A 16,379-nucleotide genomic window follows, 5' to 3' on the forward strand; every position below is an offset into this window, starting at 1 on the left:
ACCTATTTCAAAAAAATATAAGTAAGTGAATAAATAAATATGGAAGGGGGAAGACTCTTTAGACTCTCCTCTCAACATACTTTTTGCCTTTGAGTGTTTTTGATATTTAACTTTCCCTTCACCCTGCCATCCTTTAGAATTATCTTCCTACTGGTAAAATTTTTCACTTTCAAACTTCTGGAAAGTATGATTTCCAATAGGAAGATAGCACTTTCTCAGAATACCCCCATAGAATCACAGGGTTCTAAAACTAGAGGTAGGAGGGACCTTAGAGGAGGTTCAGAGCTACTGAATGGCTTGACCAAGATGTCAGGGCTGTAATTTAACGTTGATCATTTATAAGGTCCATTTCAATGTTCCTTCCATTGCATCTGGCTACATTCATATTTCAACCCTCTTCAGGTTGGCTATTAGATCCTACACTCTACTGGAACTTCTTTTCAAGTTTCCTAATGACCTTCGTGATGCACAATTCAATTGCTTCTTTTTTGTTAGCTTCATGCCCCTTTCTATAGCATTTGGTATTGCTTAATTCCTAATTCTCTTTTCTCTCATGACTTGTGCCATACCATGCTCTTCTCATTATTTTCTAGATTTCTTATTGGTCCTTCTTGGTTAGCTTCATTGGTAAGGTAAAAGTAACAGTAAATGTCCTTTAATAAGTTCAACTTATTAGGATCTGAACTACATCTTAGGGTACCAAAAAGGATGATGAAATTGATAACAGCTATTACTGTTATCTTTGAAACATCATGAAGAATGGGAGAGATACCTATAGGAATAGAAAAAAGTGATTTGACTGCATTTTTACCAAAGCTAAGAGAACACATGCTAGATTAGTGAGCTCCAATGTGATCCTTGGCTAAATATTTTATTAAAGCCATGATTACTATACATGTAGAAAAGGCATTTACAGCCATCTATCACAGCTTCATAAAGAACATAGTCATGCCATAGTTTTTTATTTCCTTTTCTTTTGTGTTATTAAACTGGATGATGAAGAAAATACAACATACCAGTAGTGTCAAACTCAAATAGAAACAGGACCATTAAAACCATATATAAGAATTTCTATAAGAATCATATTGATGTAGAAAAACCACATATTACCATTATCTATGTTCTATTGTGAGGCAGCTAGTGGCTCAATAAATAGAGTACTGGACCTGAAGTTAGGAAGATCAGAGTTAACTGTGTGACCCTGACCAAATTATTTAATCTCTGATTGCCTGTCAAAATGGATCCACTAGATCCGCCAAAGAAGGAAATAGCAAACCACTCCAGTGTCTTTGCCAAGAAAAACCCAAATGGGATCACAGTGCATCAGGAGATTGAGTGGTCCGGAAGTAATTTCTATGGATATTAGGACTGCCTTGTAGGTGGGATCTTGTCCATTTTGAGATAGCTTCGTAATGGGTGACTCTCTTGCTGATTGGCTGTGTGTGTGACCTCACAGGCCCTATGTAAGCCCACTGCAGGCAGCAATCGCTCTCTTTAACCTGGCATTCTTCACTCTGGCTTCCTAGCCTGGGTGGCCAAGCCAAGATGGATAGCCAAAAGAGGTAAGGGTTTTGGTAGTGAACACGTAGGTCTTCTGACCAGGTGTTCACTCGGGAGCCAACAAGTCAGGGCATCAGTTAAGGCATTATGTGAGTAGGTATAATAAAGGCTTTTAAGATTACACGTGGCTGTTCTTGAGTGCACTACCAGTTATTAAGCTATAGATTCAAGAGATTGTGGCCAGAGACCTTTGAAGGCCTCAGAGGAGGTGAGCCAGGTAGAGTTCACACTGCAAAGGACAGTGGTCAAAGGTACTCTGGTGGGTCTAGGACAGACTAGTAATAGTAACTGCCAGGAGAGCACTTTACAAATGGCGCCCAATGTGGGGCTCTTACAACAAAGGGCCCAATATGATTGAACAAATGTTCTCTTTTAAAATTTATTTTGTAAAATATTTCCTAATTACATTTTAATTTGGTGTGGATGCATCTGGGAGGATGGCATCATGGTCTATAGACTGGGTTTGACAGCTCTGCTGCAGATGTTTGCTTAGATTTCAGCCAGAATTTGATAAAATCGCTAATGATATTTTTATAGAAAATATTTTTATCATTTTAATGATATTTTTATTAGATATATGATAGTACAAATATGTGGATATTTTAAATGGCTGAAAGGCCAGAATCAGTGAAAAGTCATTAATAGGCCCATATTAATTAGGAAAATCTCCAGGTCAACCTAATGACCGAGACTTGGTATTATGACATTTAAAAACATTTCCCCATGGTTTGGGAAAATGGCTAACTGGTATTTTATTTTTGTAGATGTCACAAATTTGGGATAAAATAACAAATTCACTAGATAAACAGAATTTAGAAAAAAATTGGACTGAAAGTAAATTTAAAAAAAAAAAGAAATATAGTAGAGAATAGATGGGAAGCTTTACATTTAAACTAAAAATATCAACTTCACAAGTTAAAGACAGGAAATAATTTAGTGACCTTCAAAGTTAGTAATGAATCAATGATGTGGTCAAGAAAGCTAACATGATCTTAGAGATAGATTCCAGTCAGTTCATTATCTACACTGCAGTCTGTTATTTTTTATAAGCTACATCAGGGGATATCACTTTCCTCAATAAATTCCAGTGGTTTCCTATTGCTTCAAGGTCAAAATATAAACTTATTTGTTCAGCTTTTTAAAGACTCATTTAAAACTCTTTAAACTTTTTTTTTACATTTTGCATTCCTGTCTTACTGTTTTCTGCCTTGCCCTCATAAATAACCCTACAACTTTTGTTTCCATACATTTACTCTTCTCCTCACCCCTGCTTCATAGAATTACTTTCTTCTTTCAAGTAAGAAAGGACAACTTTCTTCACAAAACCTTTCCTATTTCCATAATTGCTAAAGCCCTCATTCCCAAACTACCACATCTTCTATCACTTTGTTTTCATTTGTATTTTTTGGTATATAATTATAGATGTGCTTGTGTCCCCTGTTACAATGACAATTTCTTGAGTTTTGATATTATTTCATTCTCTGCTTTTGTAACTCCAGGAATAAGCACAATGACTGGTAAAGACTTAAATGATTTGAGAAAAACATAGTATTCAGTAAAAATACTGTGATAGACATTCTAGACATCTGGGAAATAAAGTTCTGTTTAAAGTTCCAAATTTTAGGGAGGATATTAATCAGGAGAATGTGTTCAGAAGAGGACAAAGAGAAGGGAGAATGGGAAGAGAAGCATTTAACTATCTTCAAGTTTTTGAGTGGTTGTCAATAGGAAGATTAGATTTGTTCTGATTAGAGAGGGAAGAATTGGGAAGAATGGATGGGAGATGCCTAATGTCAAATTTACACAATTAGAGGTATTCAAAAGGTTAATTGGTTGCCTAGGAATTAGGCTTTTTTTTTTTTTTTTTTGATTCATGAGTTAAAAAATAATTAGAGGGAATGAGAGTTTGCTACAATAGACAGAAGGAAATCTAAGTAATGAGAGAGAATTCATTTCCTTCAGTATTTCTACTATATTATTATTATTATTATTATTATTATTATTATTGTTATTATTATTGCTGAGGCAATTGGGGATTAAATGACTTGCCCAGGGTCACACAGCTAGGAAGCATTAAGCTTCTGAGGCCAGATTTGAACTCAGGTCCTCCTGACTCCAGGACTGGTGCTCTCTATCCATTGTGTCACCTAGCTGCCCCTTTCTACCACATTATTTTTGCCACCTAAATAACACTCACACACATACATGCACAGACTCAGACAACCATGCATAGTGCTTTAAGGTTTGCAAAATTCTTTGCAAAATCTCATTTTATTATCACAACAGCCCTGGGAAATAGGTGATATTTTTAATCCTATTTTTACAGATGAGGAAATGGAAGCAGGCAGGGATTAAATGATTTGCCCAGGGTGACAAAGTTAGTAAGCATCAGAGATGTGGTGTGAACCCAAGTCTTCCTTATTCCAGATTCAGCATTTTTTTTCTGTTATGATACCTAATGATTCAGAATTAATTCCAAAATTTATTTTAAATTGTTATAAAAAAATTTTAATTTGAATCACTTAATAAAATAAATTTCTGAACCTTTTGAAGGTGATTATAGATTTAAAACCAAAAAAGACCCTACAAGATCTCTCCCTTTTTTTAGATGAAGAACTGGGCCTCAGATAATTCAAATACATTTCTTGACATTACTCAGATAGGAAATTCTATAGCCAGGATTCAACTCTGGCTCTAAATCTAGTACTTTTGACTATATTCTATTTCCAATTCTAGATTACCTAATAGACACACAAAATAGGTGCCTAGAAACCTCCAAGTCAAACAGAAAACAGAAATCATATATTTACTTCATGATGTCTTGCTACATGGTACCATTAAAAAAATTGTTTATATGTGTTCCCATCCATCTTTACAAACTACGACCTTGGACCCTTGTGTTCTAGGTCTTGAGACAGCAGAGAAGCTATGCATGAAGAATAAATTACAGAGGGTTTTGTGGGGATGAAGCTCTCCTATAAAAGCTAAGATGGTTTTCATTGATTGTGCCATATTTATATATGAAGCAATTCAAATGATGAGGGGATTTCTCAGTACCCAAGTTTCCAGTTGGTTAGCATAGTCTTTGAGGAACCAGGATCACCTCCAAATCATAACAAAGCATCAGAGGAGGACTCCAGAAATAACTTAATGATTGTTCTTTAAATACAAACTATGTAAGATGATTTTGGAAATTTGGTGTCGAGGGATTACACATGATCATAATCTATCACTGATAGATTCCAAGGATTTATTCCTCTTTATTATTTGAAACCAGTGGGACAGTACTTGATACTTAATGTGTTTTTCCCCTTATTTTACAGGAGAAATAACAAAAGAACAATTGCTGTATTGTGGAGCAAATGATTGTTTTATAGCCAACATAACTACAAACAGCACTAAACGTCCAGCAAATGAGTTAATCTATACCCTGCTGAGCATCTATACTGGTATGTGCTTAGATTAAATGCCAATCAGTTATCAATGAAAAGTAAATTATGAGCATTTGAAATTCTCTTCTTTTTTTCTTGTATTTACTCAGAAAAGTTACCCACCCCCAACATTATATAATTTTTTCCCCAGTAGAGATCTGATATGTTGTAAGGGGCTGGTTTGCTTTGGTAGATCTTTCTCAAGTGAAGTTAGAGATATCAGAGTTACTTCTATCCCAGTGTATTGTCAAAATTAAGTTTGATAATGTTTTGACATCCTATTAAGCAATTTTGAAACCAAACATCTTAATAATGTGATGGAATTGATGGAAAATAATTTTATGTAATAGATGGAGATTAGACAATTCTATCTCAATAGTGTTTATATAAAGAAAAACAGCTTTTGTAATTGATTTAGAAAAGTAGACTTAGAAATCTTTGGGACAGAACTGTGTAAATGACTAGAAATCCTTTCATACCACAACTACCAAAATATATCTTTGTATTATAAAGATGAGAAATCAGTGAAATGATAGTAAGCATAATCTCTTGAGATTTCCAAATAGTCCTCAATAAGATTCCATTCTAATTGTTAGCATTACTGAATTTACATGATATTTGGAAGGACAAGGAAGTAGAGGCAGATGGTTAAGATAAATTTGATTATGAATCAGCCATAAGAAACAAAGAATAGAGAACTGTTACAAATGAAATAGTGCTTTAAAATGTGGCTCCTTAGAGATCAATGCTGAGATTGGTAAAATTGAACTTCATGAATGTTGTAAAAGAGTTTATAATCAGTGAAATCTAGTTTTCAGCTATCTGAAAACCACCTCCCTCCTTGACATTTCCTAGTTGTAAAATGTAAAACCTATTTGGACAAATTAGAAGAAAGATGTATACATACACACATATATGTTACTTATATGCATGTATATATTGTATATTATATATAATATGTATTATAAATATAATATGTATATGTAGGTGATATATGTATGCATAAATTAAACCTCATTTTCAGTGTGACGGTAGTATACTGACAAGGTAAGTGAATTTATCCACAACATTCAAAACGTCTTTGTTTGCTGTAATCAATGGATCCACTTATGGATTATGTGGTATTGGCTGATGGAGGACCTGTATTTTCCTAATATTAATTGTTGGGCCAAAATTAACATAAGCAGCAGAGAACTGATCCATACTTTGTTGCATCTTGGCTTCAGAGGCTCATTGAGTGCATAATTATCTGGAAATAAAAATGCACCAATATTCTCTCCACTTTAGTTTTGACTCATAGCCTTTTCTAGTTGAAGAATTTACCATCAGTTTAGTAGCTGTCTTTGATGCTATATTTATCCTCATTGAAAAAATTTGACAACATTATGATAAAAAGCATGGGAGAAAGCACAAAGCCTTGTTTCACTCCATCGGTGACTGGGAAAGCTCGAGAGCTTTGTCCATTGTCCAGAATGCAGAGAAGCATGCTATCATAAAACTTACATACAATACCAATGAACTTTTCTGGGTGACTAAATTCTGACATAATTTTCCATAAGCCTTCACAGTTAACTGAACATATTAAAGGCCTTGGTCAAACCTACAAATATTGTGTTAAGACCTGTTTTGCTCCTGGCATTTCTTCTGTAGTTGTAGGGCAGCAAACACCATCCCAACTGTTTCTCAGTATCTTCCGAAGCCTTATTGGTTCTAAAGTAGATGACCTTCTTCCAGGGATAGGATCAGCCTTTTAAAAAGGTCTTGTGTTGGGAGGCTCTGAAGGGAAATGTGGGAGAGGAAAAGTATTAGATTTACTACCAAACTGAAAGTCTCTAGAACCATTGTGCTGATCTCATTGTTGTATACCTATGAAATCTGGGCAGTCTACCAGCGCCATGCCAGAAAACTAAATTGCTTCTATTTGAATTGTCTTAAGAAGACTGAAAATCACCTGGCAGGATAAGATACCAGACATTGAAGTTATTTTTTGAGTTAAACTGCTAAACATTGAAATTCTACGGCAGAGAGCACAACTCTGTTGCACTGGCCACACTGTTCAAATGGCAAATATATGCTTGCCAAAAAAGACTATTTTATGGAGAACTCACACAGGGCAAGCACTCACAAGGTGGTCAGAAAAAGTGATACAAGGATACTTGTATACAAGGTCTCTCTTAAGAGTTTTAGAATCTCCTACAACATGGGAGACACTGGCACAGGACTGATGATGCCCTCAGCAGAGAAGGCATTTGACAACATGGCTGAAAACATCATGCTAATGAGCATGGGAGCAAGCACACAGCCTTGTTTCACTCCACTGGTGACTGGGAAAGCCATGAAAACTTTGTCCATTGTCCAGAATTCAGAGAAGCATATCATCATAAAATTGACACAATACTGATGACCTTTTCTGGGTGACTAGATTTTGACATAATTTTCCATAAGCCCTCACAATTGACTATGTTAAAGATCTTGGTCAGACCTACAAATATTGTGTTCAGAGTGTTCTGCTCTTGGTATTTCTTCTAGAGTTGTAGGACAGCAAATATCATATCAACAGTTCCTTAGCATCTTCTAAAGTCACCTTGGCTCTAAGGTAGATGACCTTCTTCCAGAAGACCTTCCAAAAGGATCAGCCTTTTTAAAAGGACTTGTGCTTTTTTATTAATTAACATTAAATTAAATATTAATATTAAATTGATCAGTTCAGAAGAAATGTGAGATGTGTAAAATTAGAGAAGCCACCTCAAATGTTCCTCGGGACTATTTGTGGATGACCTGTGGAAGAGCATTCTGAGCTCATATTAGTCAGGCACACAAAATGATATCATTTTGGTCTTTTTCAAGAATGAAGGACAACAATAATCATTTTATACCCACATACAAACAAACACAGAGTGAAAAAGTAAAAAGAGTGAATACGTTTCAATATGATTCAGTATAAAGTAAAGAAAAATAATCTGATCTTAGGATATTAGAGAGGGAGAATCCAATTTCTTCCTCAAACATAAACTATTTCTACAATTTCCCCAATGAGTTCACATCCAGCCTACAATTTGAAGACTTCTTGTAATAATATGGAATTTATTGGAAATTGCCTGGCAAAGAGTTGGTTCAGGTAAGTTCCTGTGTGTTATTAGCTGCTTCACAGATCTCTAGGTAGTTCATTTTTCTATCAAACTCTAGAAAGAGTTCAATTGTTCCAAAATCATGGGTCCAATATTCTGTGACAGCCTAAAAGTTTGAATCCCTTGTCACATAAGATTCCTTTTTGTCTCCATAGGGAGTGGTATTTTGGCAGTATTCCTGGTAGCTATATTTCTTGATCCAATTCCAAATGACTCAGAAGAAAATGAAGAAGAAGGGAACACATCTATCGCGAGCGGTTTTCTGTCAACTTTCCGGCATCTTAGAGATAAGAGGCAATGTCTCCTCATTCCTCTAACAATGTATAGTGGATTTGAGCAAGCATTCCTTGCTGGTGACTATACAAAGGTATGGGATAAAATGAAAATCATTATTAGTATATAAAAATAATGGTGACATTGTATTTGATATTTCTACCAATGATATAAGTGGATTCTGCTGAGAGACAGGGAAGACACAAGGCTTACTGTGAATCCTTAATGTGTTTCCCTCTAATAATTAATATCAAATGAGGAATCAAGCCAGGATATAAAGGTTCACCAAAGGGATTTGACAGTGACATGGAGAATTTACAATGCATTGTCCAAAGTGGAAGAGGGATTTATCATAAATTGTTAAGTACTTCACATGCTTTTGTTTATTTACATCCTTACTGCATCAAGATTTGAATTATTTTAAAGCACAATTGCTTTAAAGCTTTTGACCTAACTAGTCCTACAGGAAAAAGAATTTTAAAATGCTTACTGGACTATGATAGGCATTTGGATAGAAAACCCACAGATTTGCTCTATCAGTACATGCAGCTTGATCAGACACCATACATAAATAATGAAATGCATCCAGAATTGAATAGGAAGAGGAAAGAAGCCTGGGTGTCTTTGGGGAAGTTAAGTTTTTAGTGATCCTGAAGAAATCCTTGAGATAAAATTCCATTTCATTAATAACAACAGCTCCAACAATATATAATACCTTAAGGTGTGCAAAGCACTTTGCAAATATTTTCTCATTTGATATCCCCACCTGTGAAATAGATACTGTTATTCTCCCATGTATAGAAATAATCATATTCAGAATAAATTCAAAGTACTTTTGTTAGATGGGAATGAAGAAAGCACTAGTAAATGAGGATATCAAGAAAAATTCTCCTCTGGGAGGTGGTATCTGAATTATGCTTTCTGTGAAAGATGCTAGGAACTTTATAAAATTGAGTTAAGGGAGGCTTTATAGAGATACCATGTGCAAAGGTATAATGTTGGAAATTGGAATTTCATATAATTAAAGTGCTAAGTAGGCTGGTTTGGCAGGAATAAAGATCACCTTCCCATGTAAAGAAAATTAATGTGTGATACATCTGGAAAGACAGATAAAAGACAGATTCTGACAACCTTTAAATAATAAAGAGAGGAATTTGCATTTACATTTAAAGGTAGTAAGGAATCACTAAAGCTTTTTGAGAAGGAGAGTGATGTAATTAAAACTGTTCTGAGAATATCATTTTGGCAGTGTTGTGGAGGATGGATTAGAGAGTATAGTGGCCTTAGGTAGGGAGACCAATTAAGAGGCTATTATCATAGTACATAGACTAGTGTGGTGGTTATATGACTGAAGAGAAGGAGATAGATGCAACAATTTTTTGTTTTTGTTTTTGTGTGTTGATGGAGTAGAATTAACAATACATAGAAATTAATTGGACAGGTGGAAAGAGGAAGAATGAAGAGTCAATTTTAACTTTGAAATTATGGATTTGAGTGATTAGAAAAATGGTGATACCTTTGAAAGAAATAGATAATGAGGAAAAGATACTATTTGGTGGGGCAGAAGATAAGGATTTTTATTTTGAACTTATTTTTAAGTAATATATATATTATACAAGTAATATAATAAATATTTCAATAATAATAAATTCAATAAATAATTTCAAAAACTTATTATATGCCAGACTCTATGCTAAGTGCTTTACAGAGAGAAGAAAGTCTCAGAGGGGAATCCTATATTATTCTCATGCCAAGATGGAGATGGGACAAGTGATGAAGGGAGAATAATTTAGTAATGGAAAATGAGAAGGAATAGTCACACAAATAAAAGAAAAAGGAAGGAAAAAATGTTAGAGTAAGAAGAATGGGAAATAAGAAAAGCCTTTTGGATTTAACCATTAGAAAATTATTGAAAACTTTATTGAGAAGTTTAAATTTGTTGATGAGGTACGATATTACAAGGGGTATAGAAGTATGTAGCAAATAAAGAAGTAAAGATAATGACTATAGATAGCTTTTTGTTAGGAATTTAGTAGTGAAAGAAGAAAAATATGGGAAAATAGCTTGGTGGATGGCAGAAATTAGTGAAAAAAATAGAAAATAGAGGAAATTTTTCTATATATTTTTGACAGTAGGGAAAGGCTATAGGGGAAAGATGAAGGCTTTGGATTAGAAAGAGAGAGAATAAAGGGATAAGCTCATAAAAAATATGATCCAAGAGCACAGGCAAGAGAGGTTGATTGCAGTAAAGTAGGTCACTTCTTCCACTGATTATGGAACAAAGAAGAGGTTAGGAAAAAATGTCAAGGGGATTTGAAGGGCAGAAGTGAAGGAAAGAGAACTACTGATGAATGGACTCTATTTTCTTAGTAAATATGAGGTAAGATTCTTTGCTAAGCTGTGTAGAGAGAAGGGAAGGGAATAGGTGACTTGAGAAAAAAAGATATTTGGAAGAGATATGATGGGGAATTCAATAGACAATCAATCAAGGAAATGGAAAGGTTTTGCTGTGAAGAAGTGGGCATTCCTAGTAAGACGGCATATGTTTAGTTCTAGGTAAACACATTTAGGAAATGACATTGATAGATTAGAAAGTGTTCAGAAAGGAACCACTATAGAGAAGAGCCTTGAACTAATTGCTTAGGAGAATCAGTGAGTTCATATGATATAGGGATTAGTTGAAAGAATTCAGAATAGTTAAATTAGAGGGGCATGGTAGTTTATTCAAGCATATGTAAGCCTGTCTCTTGGGAGAAGGATTTAGTTATGTTTGCCTTCAAAGGGCAAAGCTAGAATCAGTGAATTAAAGGTGCAAAGAGACAAATTTATGTTTCATGTGAGCATATAAGAGCTATCTGAAAGTATAATAGACTGTCTCAGAAGTTCCTCTTTGAAGGTCATGGATTATCTTTCAGACTAAGTTTGGACTTTTATGTGATTTTGTGTCCATCTATATGGTTTAGACAGTACAAATATTACTATTCCTACTATCTTATTTTCAGATTAGCTAAATGACTGGCCCTGATAATGAATAAATGTAAAAACAGGATGTACACTAAGGGATTTCCTGATTTCAAATCTGTACTTCTTCTCACCCATTCAAGCATGCTACTTTTCCTATAATCATCGATAACCAACTTTTATATGTGTGTCAACCTCTGAGCCAGATTTTACAGTTGAATACTTACTTACATTAAAATAAATTCTTTCCCCAATATGGCTCTCTATAAGACTTAAGAGTAATATTCAGTTTAAAAAATGTTACTTTACAGTTGCAAACTACAGTAAAAAAAAAAAAAAAACCCACTTTGAAGTTCAGTTTTAGAAAGGAAGTGTTGAAGAAACTAGAAGGATCACCAATCTCATCATAGTTACTTTTATTGTTTGTAGCCAGGGCAATTCTATTATATCAGACCATGTTAATATATGCTATTCAAGGATGAACTTAGTCATGGCCTATTATTTTCTTGGTTGAGTTGCAGTTTGGAGATTGAGGATAAAGTGAATTGGAAGATGTACCAAGGAGCTCAAGTTAAATATTTTACATTTACTCAAACAGAAGCATTTTCTGCCTCCCATTTGCTCTAAGATTTTTTTTCTCACTGTCTTTATCATTCCCTGGGAATATGACACAGTAGACAGTAGGGGAAACAATAAACAAACTGCTGAGCCTGGAGAGAGAAAAATTTGAGTTCAAATCTAGATTCAGTTATTTCCTAAGTCATTTAATCTCTTCCTGCCTCAGTTTCTTCAATTATAAAATGAAGATACTTTAGTACCTTTCTAATAGGGCTGTTGGGGAAATCAAATGAGATAATATTTATATAATGTTTAGCATAGTTCCTAACACATAATAGGCACTTATTTCCCTCCCTTCACCAGTATTCAAGCCTGTAATAAACAGTTTCATCCATCATCTTTTGCAGCATAGTTCTGGAAAAAAAATAAAGTGGATTAATTCATAGGGCAGGATTGGGTAGAATTTTGTCGATGAACTCTAAATTCAGTTCATTTCCATTGCATCCAAAAAGATGCCATGTGGAAAGATGAGCATTTTCCTTTAAGGACATAAATGGTAAAGCAAAATTTCAGGCTAAATGAACATGATTCTGGGCAAAACCCTTGACCTCTCAGGGTTCTCTTAGGTAACTCTCCAGGATTGTAAATTATGGAGAAAGAGCTAAGCTGAATTGATCGAGTTTCCCTATAAGCATGAAATCACAGGTTCAGTCCCTATCCATGAGAAAGAACAATCATAAGTGAAAACATTATTTTAACATTTGCCTCTTTTTTCTTTAGTCATATGTCACATGTGCCCTGGGAATTCGCTATGTTGGCTTCGTGATGATTTGCTCTTCAGCCACCAATTCCATTAGCTCTTTGATATTTGGAAAGCTCTCCCAATACACTGGCAGAATAGCTTTGTATGCACTAGGTTTGTAATAGCTCTTATTTACTTTATCATCTATTTAACTTATTAATAAGTTGCTATCTTTTCTATCTGCAGATGCTGCTTCTAATTTGTCAATCAGCAGGGTGGGGAAAGAGTATTTATAGTAGAAATAGACTGGATTCAACTTCTTTTTTGGATTCCTTTCTATTCATGTAATTGGGAAGAAGTTATTTCTGCTCTCTTTTCTCTGGGCCTTAGTCTTTTCAAGTGTAAAATGGGAGCTGATAATGTTAAACTCATATATAAATGGGAACTACTAAACTGTACTTAGGACTCCTGTAGAAGCATATTGACTTAGAAAACCACATAGTAACATCATCTATATCCGATTGCATTTTTATTTCTTTTGATAACTACTTCTCAATTATATTTTAATCTACTCCTCAGAATTGGGGGTGTGTTTGACACCTTTGGACTAAATCACATTGAAGGTCCTATCCAACCCTAAATTTTAGGAGGCTATGATTCAAGGATGTTGTTTAGAAAGCACTTTACATAGATATATTTATATGCACACACAGATTCTTACATTCACCTATATGTATTACTTATTATATTATCATTATACCAATTAAACATGTACTTTTTTAATGTTAAATTATACCTTTTTATAAAGCATTTTACATGTACATATACTTATACATTAACTAGTTCATTAGATCCTTTCAGAAGCACTCAGAGATATTCATACTCATTTTCACCCAATCCACTTCATGGTGAACGGTAGACATTTGTCAGATGGTGGACCACGACTAGAAGAATAGCTGGTAAACAAATTAATCCAAATAATACTAATGATATATGATTGTGGGATTATAATATGGAACTCCAATAAAATTGAGGAAAAATCTTGTGGTAAACTTAGGGGATGTCTAATAAGGAAAAACCTTAAAGACTATCTATCTTAATCTTTTTGTTTTACAGATAAAGAAACTGAAGCCTATAAGGTGAAAGGATTTACTTATCTAAAGTCATAGAGAAAGTTATAGAACTAAAATTTCCCCAAATGCAGTCTTCTTGCTCTTAAAGCTAGGGTTCCCCCCCCCCGCTTTTTATGGCTTTCTTACATAGCAATGTAGAAATTGGAAGATTGGCTTGGAAAAAGGCTTATTTATTAAGATATCATTATTAAGATTATTGCTAAGTCCAGTTACTGCTTCTACCATGTCTACAAATTTCCTTTCCAGCCTGCTATCCTATAGCCTTGTTCTTTACTCATATCCATCAAATTTGACAGATTTTATTTAGCTCATTATTTTAATAGCCTTATTTCTTGAGAATCAAGAAGGAAGAGAATAGAGTTCAACATGAATAATAATAAGCATGGATTTTAAACTATGAAGTTGGAAACATATCTCCAGTTCTGGATGGAAAAAATTGGAGGATAGAGAATTTCATCGTAAGGAATATGGGCAGGTCTTTTCCTGTTCCAAAGATACATTTATTACATTTCAAAGAGAAACAGAAATTATTTATGAGCAGGAAACCATGATGTTGACATAAGGTGGAAGTCACAATTGTCAGAAATGTTCTCAGTTGCCATTTTTAGAGTTAGCATGGTAAAGTAGAAAGAATTCTCGATTTAGAAAACTTTTCTAAATTCCTAATAATTAATTTACTTTTGTTTTCCTCCTTCACATCTAAGATTGACAACTATCCTACATATTGAATTGTAGAATATAGTGCTTCTTATGATCTTTTTTTGTTGCCTCAATACTAAGGTTCCTCTGTTTGGGTGTTTTTAGTTTAGTCTTTAGAACCAAAATATCTAACAATTAGACAACCAATCAGGAAGCCTTCCCTAATGTGCCAGAGCCTATTTTAAGTGCTTGGAGTATAAAGGAAAATATAACAGAAAGAAGAAAAAATCCATGGATACCTAGAAAGTAAAATAATTAGAAGTTATTTTCCTAGGAGCATCTGTGCTTTGTCTTGGTATAAAAAGGGGACTCAAAAAAGCCTAAGAACCATGATCAGGTAAACATGTCAAAGAAAACACTTAAAGATATTTTAAGGAAACTGTTCAAATTGAGGAAACCAAAAGATCAGAGAAAGAATTTCTTCTGTGTATCTAAATTTTGCCTTCTGTTCTTTTACTTATTTACAATGGTCATTTGTTTCCTTTTCAATTTTCCTTCTCTCTTCAACTCACAGGTACAGTGACACACCTCACCTGCATAATTTCCCTTTTGGTGTGGAGACCTCATCCCTCTCAGGAGATTCTCTTCTTCTTATTTGCTGCCCTCTGGGGAATAGGAGATGCTGTTTTTCAGACACAAAACAATGGTAAGTATCATTCTTCAAACTTTTGTACCTTCATTCCATAAAGATGGTGGAAGCTTCTAGGAGGGAAAGAAAAGCTGAGAAATCAAACAGTGGCTCCATCAGTGATCTTTTAAGTGCCTACTGTATGCCAAAAAGTCTGCTCAGTCTTCATGATAAAAATACAAAGAATGAAATAATCCCTATTTTAGCTTAGGTTCTATGTGGGAAAGATGATATATATACATAAATAGACCCACAAATGCAAGGTGGTTAAATACAAAATATTTAGAAAGCGAAGGCACTAACAATTGAGATGGATCAGGAAAGGTTTTAATGTAGAAAATGGTGGTTGAATAGGAGTTGACTAGAAGGAAGAGATTGATTCTGTAAGAAAACAAAAGATAGAATGCCACATATGAGAAACAATGAGAAAGTCAGTTTTCTTGGATCACAGAATATAAGAGGGATGGTAATGTCCAATGAAGCTAGAAAAATACTTTGGAGTCAGAAAGGATTTAAAAGATAGTATTTATATAATAATTTAGAGAACCACTGGAGATTATTAAATAGGGGAATGAAATTATCTGAGCTGAAAAATTTGGATATAGGATGGGAGAAATAAGAATTCAAACATGATATCAAAGATATAAACTTGATTACTGGAAAGAATAGTGATCTTTATACAGAAATGGGAAAGTCTGAAAGAGAAGTGATTTGGAGGAAGAGAAGGAAAGTTCTATTTTTGAACTTTGAATTTGAGATGTTTCTGGATCATCCAATTTGAAATATCCAATAAGCAATTGGTAAAGTGAGACTAAAGCTCAGGGAGACATAGTATCCATCAATGAGTTATTTTCATGGAAATGATAATTGAATTCAGATAATTTATAAGATTAAGAGAAAGTGCATAGAAAGAAAATAACACCCAGAATAGAGTCTGAAGAATATCCACTATTAAAGGACATCAAGGATATGGTGAGCCAGCAAAGGAGACTGAGAAGGAGCACGCATTGGAGCAGAGGAGACAGTATCCAGGAGGAGAGGGTGGCAAACAGGGTCAAAAGAAGTAGAGATCCTTATCAAGAAGGATGAAGACCTAGAAAAGACTTTCTGATCTTGCAATTATGAGATCAAGGGCAACTTCAGAGAGAAGCTTCAATTGAATGATACAATCAGAAGCCATATTACAAAGGGTTTAATAGTGAGAGGAGAGTAAGTAGAAGCTATTATTGTAGACAATTTCTCAGAACATGACTGAGAAAGAAAAGA

General features: G+C 34.3%; 1 protein-coding gene and 1 long non-coding RNA gene across 22 annotated transcripts in view; one reads left to right on the forward strand and one right to left on the reverse strand.

Annotated features, from left to right (window-relative positions):
* Positions 1 to 16,379, forward strand: part of LOC141565771 (protein unc-93 homolog A-like) — a 234,147-nt gene that overhangs the window by 205,898 nt on the left and 11,870 nt on the right. For all 18 annotated transcript variants that reach the window (XM_074309320.1, XM_074309329.1, XM_074309318.1 and 15 more), the window contains 4 exons: positions 4,884 to 5,009; positions 8,275 to 8,486; positions 12,692 to 12,827; positions 15,000 to 15,131. In XM_074309320.1, coding sequence (XP_074165421.1) covers positions 4,884 to 5,009; positions 8,275 to 8,486; positions 12,692 to 12,827; positions 15,000 to 15,131 — 606 coding nt within the window. The remainder of the gene's footprint in view (positions 1 to 4,883; positions 5,010 to 8,274; positions 8,487 to 12,691; positions 12,828 to 14,999; positions 15,132 to 16,379) is intronic.
* LOC141565772 (uncharacterized) overlaps positions 1 to 16,379 on the reverse strand; it is a 67,394-nt gene that overhangs the window by 2,432 nt on the left and 48,583 nt on the right. For all 4 annotated transcript variants that reach the window (XR_012489115.1, XR_012489114.1, XR_012489116.1 and 1 more), the window contains 2 exons: positions 15,019 to 15,107; positions 6,613 to 6,767 (listed from right to left, as the gene is read on the reverse strand). This is a non-coding gene — a long non-coding RNA (uncharacterized LOC141565772). The remainder of the gene's footprint in view (positions 1 to 6,612; positions 6,768 to 15,018; positions 15,108 to 16,379) is intronic.

Source organism: Sminthopsis crassicaudata, chromosome 4 (genome assembly GCF_048593235.1).
Source record: "Sminthopsis crassicaudata isolate SCR6 chromosome 4, ASM4859323v1, whole genome shotgun sequence".
Classification (NCBI taxonomy): Eukaryota; Metazoa; Chordata; class Mammalia; order Dasyuromorphia; family Dasyuridae; genus Sminthopsis; species Sminthopsis crassicaudata.